At 42.9% G+C, this 7,369-nt stretch overlaps 1 protein-coding gene across 1 annotated transcript in view; it reads left to right on the top strand.

Moving 5' to 3' along the window:
- Positions 1-4,937: 4,937 nt before the first annotated feature.
- Positions 4,938-7,369, top strand: part of LOC105906913 (phosphatidylinositol 4-phosphate 5-kinase type-1 alpha-like) — a 4,758-nt gene continuing 2,326 nt past the window's right edge. Inside the window, exons 1-5 of the mRNA XM_042703103.1 lie at positions 4,938-5,231; positions 5,439-5,528; positions 5,612-5,742; positions 6,037-6,154; positions 6,415-6,567. Coding sequence (XP_042559037.1) covers positions 4,938-5,231; positions 5,439-5,528; positions 5,612-5,742; positions 6,037-6,154; positions 6,415-6,567 — 786 coding nt within the window. The remainder of the gene's footprint in view (positions 5,232-5,438; positions 5,529-5,611; positions 5,743-6,036; positions 6,155-6,414; positions 6,568-7,369) is intronic.

Genomic DNA, 7,369 nt, shown 5'->3' with positions numbered 1-7,369 from the left:
GCTGTGTGGCAAAAAGTACTATAACCTCAGACGTGACAACACCCAAGACTAAGGATCTATTTATAATACTGAATATGAAACAGAACTATGAAAGCCCCCAGCCAGTTTGGTGTGGAATAAGAACTAAAATGACATCTAGTGATCAGAGTGCAAAAGTGCACACATCAGCTTGTTATTTTGGATGTAGCACTTACTGCATGTTATTGTGTCCCAAACGTTTGGGCCTTGAGCAAATACGGCCTCCTACTCCTTTGAAAATATATGCGTACTGAAGGGCCCTCCTCATTTTGATGGACTATTCCACCTACTACAACACCCATCCTCCATAAAATATTTAATAAAATGCTTTGCAACCTCAGGAAATGACAAAAAAATTACACTAAGAGACAATAAAATAACATCTATTCATTTGAATATTTAAGAGTATTTTAATTATTATTATTTGTTTTCGTCTGAGCCCATTCATTCTACTCCTCCACAACCCCACCCGACTCCACCCTCTCACTCTCACATCTATAACTGGCCACTGCCTGCAGAAACACTAGAGGGTCCCTGCTCTACCTAACTCAAGCCTCTCTGTTTTTTGAGACGATATCAGTCCATCGGTGGAATGAGATTGTATCTGAATGTGCTACCTAGAAGGACCTTTAATGTGGTAAGTAGTATAGCTTCAGATGATAGTTCCTTTTCATTGCATCAAAGCCGGAACACAGCTTCAAACCCATCACAATATTTATTTTTGTGATGGATTTGTACATTACCTTTTTCAGTAATTATTTAGCCATGCACATTAGGAACTAGCTATTTTGTCATGCTTCAATATAATACATGTTCCATTTCTGCAGATTTAAGTTCACGCTACAAGTAAACATTTTGAGGAAAGCGTTAGATTTACACTACATTTGAATGTTTATGTCAACTTAAGTAAAGTGTTGTTTGGAAGAAATTGTATACAAAAAAGTGTGTCAAAGAATCTGTATAGGGATCCCAGTAAAATCTGTGTGGCTTTACTGAGGTGTTATAGGTCCAATTTCAAAAGGTGAAAAATAAGATTAAGACTACCTATCACCCTATAGTGATTTTAGATTTCATTTCAAAAACCATCTGAAAGTTACAAGGTACACGTCTAATAGTGGCTATGATGGAGGCTACCTTTGTGAATCAAGAGTACAGAGATGAGAGACCTGCACTGCGTCTCTCCCCCTCTGGTCACTTTCAACTGGAGCTGATGTCCTGAAGAGATGAAAGCTTTTCAAAGCTGCCCACCACAGCCCTCGTAGGTCCTTTGTGGTAGAGCCACGACTGACATTTTCAAGCTTGAAGCTAAATTTCAGTACACTCTGCTTCCACACCTCAAAAAGCCTACGCTTTCAGTTCAAACAGAGAGGATAGCATAGGACTAAGCGAAAATGAGTTGTCACTAAAGGTGTGATATTTGAAATTTGAATATTCAAAGCTAGCTATTCTGTCAAGAGCTATTCTGTCAAGAGCTAACATGTTTTTTCCATACACGATGTTGAGCATGTATAATTAATATTATTACATTCTCATACACAGGCTGTGAATGTGAGACATGCACACTAGGATACCAGTTGGATATTCCTAAGGCCCAGCCAACTCAACTGCATTACGCTAAAGTAGTATCAGAGCGCATAACATCAAAAGCCAGTGAATACTCCTCCTGACCAAGTGATGGCAGAGCCTCAGGAGTACCTGTCGGATGGGAGTCCCCTGATCATAGCCACGCAGCTGGGCAAACTGCGTCTGGTGAGGTTACTGGTGGAAGGTGGAGCCCAGGTAAATGAGCGCAACCAGCGTGGCGAAACCCCGCTCCTGGCGGTGTGCAAGGCCATGCGTGGCGAGCAGAGTGGCAGCACCATGCTCAAGCTTGTGCACTACCTGCTCAAGCACCAGGCTGAGCCCAACACGCAGGACAAGGCCGGCCGCACCGCCCTGATGTACACCTGCATTGAGCGGGCCGGAGCAGAGGTGGCCTCCACCCTCATCGCAGCTGGGGCCGACCCGAGCATGGAGGACTACTCAGGGGCTTCAGCGCTGGTCTACGCCATCAACTCCCACCACCAGGAGATGCTTCAAGTGCTGTTGGACGCGTGCCGGGCCAAGGGCCGCGACATCATCATCATCGCCACTGACCTATGCCCAGATGGGGGCGCAGTGACGCGCCGCTACCTAAATGTGCCCCCGTCGCCGAACATGTCGCCAGTCTCCTGCATGTCACCCTCAGACATCGAGCTGAAGACCGGCTCCCCTGGCTCAGAGGCTGACGCCGGGAACATCTTCAATTTTCAGGGTGTGGCAACCAGAAGGGTGAGTCGAGGAGCCGTCAGCTCTGCTGGTGTGACGGGGGAGTATTCCAAGCATCAGCGCCTGCGGTCAGAACCCTGGTTGGCCATCCACAACCTGGCACACCTCAAACAAACCTACGAGGAGGGCCTGAGGCAGAACGCCATGCAGGAAGAAGAGGAGGAAGACACTAAAGACTCAAGCCACTCCACAGATATTGTAACTTCACTGCAACAAATGAGTCTCTTTCCTGGCTGCGGTATTGGCTCAGACTTACATTCTGCTCAGATGTCTCATGTTAAACCTGACTCTGGGAGGACAACTGTGAGGGGGAGCAGAGAGAGGCTTTCAGTCAGTACAGACAGTACTGGCCGTCGCAACACTCTCCCCTCGTTGGCTCTGCCTCCTCTGCTCCAGTTGCTGTCGCCAACCTTGAACTACTCCAACTCGGACTCTTACCTTCACAATCAGCCTGGTCTGCACACAGATTCCAGACCTCTCTCCTCTGTCAGCTCTGACAGCTTATCAGCATTAATTCCTTACAGTGTCCCCTCGAAAGAAAGTGGCTTTAAGAAAAACCTACAGGAGCGTTGCGGAGTGAGGCCACAGGCACACACAGGCAGCTTCCTGCCTCCATTGCCTCTCAACCGTGCCTCAGCTGCCTCCGTTTTTGGGCACAGTGTGGAGATGCCCATGGGCTTCAGCACAACAGAAGGTCAGCCCAATGAACAACACTGCCAGTGGCGGAGAAAGTTCCCTCGGCGGCACTCTGAACAACTGGAAAACATGGGCCACAGTGCGAGCTCGGAGGAATACATATATGTCCTGTAAAGATGCGCTGTGCTAGGAGATTTATCAGAAAGTGAGCGTGTCAGGGAGTGAGAATTATGGATTTAAGACAAAAGAAAACCATGGATATACCTCAAATGATTCTCACAGCAATATTGTGAGTTTAATATTGTATGGACAGACCTTGCTATGACCTTAAAAAAGTTACATTGTTAACTAGAAAATGCATTTCCTTGAGTGTAAAGAATGTCAATAATACTTAGATTACTTTGAAATCCTCAAGGCAATTTCGCCGAGTCTGCTCGTACAATGGCTGTAAATGAAGGTACAGACAAATAGTCTCAATGTTGAAAAATAAGAACATTTTATTGGATGTAGCAGATTTGTTCAGTAATACACTGAGCAACTTAAGAAACCTGCATCTTTGAGAATGAGTCTGATGGTTTATGTTTATGTTGTAGTATGCTGAGTATACTTTGTATTGAATTGTAATTTTCCCCCAAGAGGTACAGTATGTGTCAAAAGCAAAGTTTGACTGCTTAGACAATAAATGATCTTTGTTCATGTCCATCTTAAGCATAGCTTGGCAAATTCAGTCTAGGCCTATACAAGGTAACCTGTCCTCATCTTAGGTCTATAGCTATGCTAGCTAGTTAGTGAGTGGGTTGTTATCATAGACATTGTAAACCTGATAGCAAAAGGCCAGTGGACCACTGTTGGCCCACTGGGGGAAGAGCTGGCTGTGAATTACAAACTCGCTCTCATAACTATTTTTTTCTTTACTCATTTATACTTCTTCAGGCATTTTCTTGAACCCTTAAATAGACACTGTGCAATGTAACTTAAAAAAAATCTAAGCAAAAAAAAGTCAAACAAACAACTTTTATGTACAAATACGACCATCTACGGAGTATACCATCTTTTTATTTGAATTGCTTTGCGACACCAACCAACCGACGGAGAACGATAAAGCTTCACGAGTCCGTCGAAGCAACTGCGTGGCCCATTAGAGGATACAACTTAAGAAGAGTAATTGTACGGTTCCTTACATGGCACACTAATGATGACGGCCAACTGCTGGTCTATTTCAGCCAAATAGCCAGCCTACTCAGAATCACAGCTGGAAGGCTACAATCATAAATGCTTGGCAGGCTATACAATGGCTGATGCTTGTGCATCTGTGTCTGCCCATTGCAAATGGTAGCACCAAATAAGAGCTGTAGTTTATCTTCGTCATCTTTGTCAACAATATCACTATCACTGGTTTGTTTTTGTTGTCTTGACACGTAGGCAACACCTTACTAAAAGAGCAAGTCTGCTTGATTAGGTAATAGCCTAGTGCAATGTATAATGAACGTGTGTAAAGTATGATGTATTGATGTTTTCGTTATGACGTCACGACAAATTATGAACACATAATAAAGGTAACTGAATAAAAGGGGAAAATGCCTCGTTGAATTGATAAAATGAATATAGTTACCATTAGCACCTGCAGCATAACAAATTACCACGTGCACGAGCCTTATAGAAATTGTCAGCCAACAGGCTACTCAACCTTTCACAATTGAGCATCTTAAACACTTTCAAACGTGCTGTCTCTGTGCGAAGTGGGTACCAAGCAAACTCAGTTTAGTTTGTTCAACCGAATGGTGACGGAATGCGAAAGAGGTAGGATTAAGCATTTAGGATAATGTGGCCTACCTCAATGCTGCCATCTACTGGCTAAATTAGCTTCTTGCTAATATCTCCTTTAAAATGCAAAAGGTGTTGAGGTAGTAGGCTATTTGAATTGACTCTTGAACGAAAAACAGATATAATGTTTTTGTCTCTCATTGGCATAGGAAATGGATCACCAAACCTTCAACATTCCAGAGTCTTCGCTGTCTGAGCTACTCAATTATTTTGATGAGATCCAATGCAGCACCCAAACTGTGCAGGATGAGTTGGCCAGTGATCTGGCGAGTGAGAAGGCCTTAGACAAATTTGATGAAATTTCTTTGGTGGTTGCTGCTCTCCAAATAGAGAACACAAAACTTTGGTCAAAACTTGATAAACTGTATGGTGAGGTTGATACACTCCGCAGTGAAAATAATAAACTCAGAGATGAGGTTAAAAGCCAGTGGGAAGCACTAAACAATGTAAGATGCTATAAGGAAAAGTTTTATTAGTGTGTTACATTACACATTACACATATCATACATGTATATCACAACATTCATGCTGCAAACAACACATTCACAACAATTGCCCTCTCAGATAAGGCCTCTATACTGAAACCTCACAATGGTTTACCATAACCTATGTGTGTAAATATTGATATCGTAATTCTTTTGTTTGTTTCCTAGGCCTTCGAGTTGTCTAGTCCAGCAGTACCAATCAAAAAGATTATTGGTCACAGAGGCATTGATGTAACAGGGGAAACCACCTATAAAGAGGTTTGGTTTCATCTGCCACCAAGGTCATAGTCTGAATGTCTCCAGCTAGTTGTTATAAGTATACAAAACTTTGATCTCCTCAGACCACAGCCTCTGACCTTGAAGGTGCTATACAGCTGGGTATTTCCTACACCGTACAGGAAGCAAGTCGTATGGACCAAAGGGAGGTACTCATCCAGGACTTTGAGGTGATGGAGAGTGTGTATTTCCCAAGGTTTGTATTTTTACGTAAATGCTCTAATTCAGTGATTATGTGTGTAAGGATTTCAGGTAATGCAAGACAAAAAAGGAGTTTATGTTTATGTGTGACGTGTCAGAGAGAGAGAAAGATAGAGAGTGAGTATCAGAGTGCGTGTGTATGAGGGGTGGGTGTAGTTAAATGGACCTGCTTCAATGGTATAATAGTGGCCTTTAAATTACTAATATTAGCATTTGGTTTAGGGTTTAGTGCCGTGAAAGAATCCTCAAAGTAATTTTCTGTCTCTTCTTCTTCGTCTTTGCATTTCAGAAAAGGCAGTAAATGGACTCCACCTCACCACTACAAAGACTTCCATTTTAAAATCTATGCACCCTTTGGCTTTTTCTATTTCAGAGAGAAATTTGGCATTCCTCCTGATGATTATGAGGTAATCATCCTGCCTGACTGGTCTTTCTTCTCTCCTTTCTTCTGTTTTCTTTCAGTCTTTTGACTTCCTTTTGCTTGTGATAGGGCTGGATTTGGAAATTCTGATATCTTTCAGGTTACAGTGGCACAAAAATTGGCGTGGTTTTAAAACATCTGTTGTAATATTGCTTATTGTTTGTATTGTAACAGACCTTTTTAAACACCTTTCTTTCACCAATCGATATTCCTCATGTAGCTGTCTTTATGTTCCTGCATTTCCAGGTTTCTCTATGTAGCAAAGCACTGCTAGAGCAGTCAAACTCCGGAGCAAGCGGCTCGCTGTTCTGCCTTTCCTCTGATGACAAGTTCATCATTAAGACAGTGCAACGCAAAGAGGCTGAGTTCCTGCAGAGGATGTTGCCTGGATACTACAATGTGAGAAAGGGTGTAGTATATAGAGTGTGTGTATGTGGTATGGTGTGTGTGTGTGTATGTATGCTCACCCAACCTTTCCTCATTTGTTACATCTCACAGGCTTCTTGTAGGTTATCACCTCCCACGTGAGCATACATTTAATCACTTGGGAATTATGTTAGTTAGTCCATTTGTAAAGCTGGCTTCTCAGGCAAAGATCGGACTCATGTCAGAATGTAGTGTTCCCAAGACAAAATGCTTTATCATTACAAAGGTTCCATGACAATTAGTAGGTCTACTGCACTAATTTCACTAATTGCAAATAGGGAAATGACTACAACTACAACTGTAGATGTGACTGTGGTCAGAAAAGGTTTCACTCCCAACTCTCATGCCCATGCTCTCCCCTTCTCACCATGGCCACGCTAGTTTCCCCTATTCCCCTTACTACTGCCCCCTTTGGCTTGAGGGCAAACCAAACCAACCTTTTACTAACATTTAAACACAAAAGTGCAAATAATCTTTAGAATGGCTCTCACACCATAGTTCGTTTTTCAAGTCTTTCCCCTTGGCTGTGTAATAATGCTGCTCTGTGTTCCTGGTTCTTGTTGAAAAACAATGTTAAGTCAAGTTTGTATTTGCAGTGTTGGGGACCAAGCAGGATTACTTAGTTATAGCCAGGTAACTTCTAAAATAGCATGCAACACCTTCTCTGGACATTTGCCCATGCACTACGCACATGCACTACACAGTGGTCAGGATGAAAGACCCATAACCCATTTCCTGGGTTTTTAGAAAAGGCAAGACATAACGAAATATGGCG

The sequence above is a fragment of the Clupea harengus genome, chromosome 22 (assembly GCF_900700415.2).
Source record: "Clupea harengus chromosome 22, Ch_v2.0.2, whole genome shotgun sequence".
In the NCBI taxonomy this organism is placed as follows: domain Eukaryota; kingdom Metazoa; phylum Chordata; class Actinopteri; order Clupeiformes; family Clupeidae; genus Clupea; species Clupea harengus.
The sequence above is the reverse complement of the archived record's forward strand: the minus strand, read 5'-3'. Positions and strand labels throughout refer to the sequence as shown.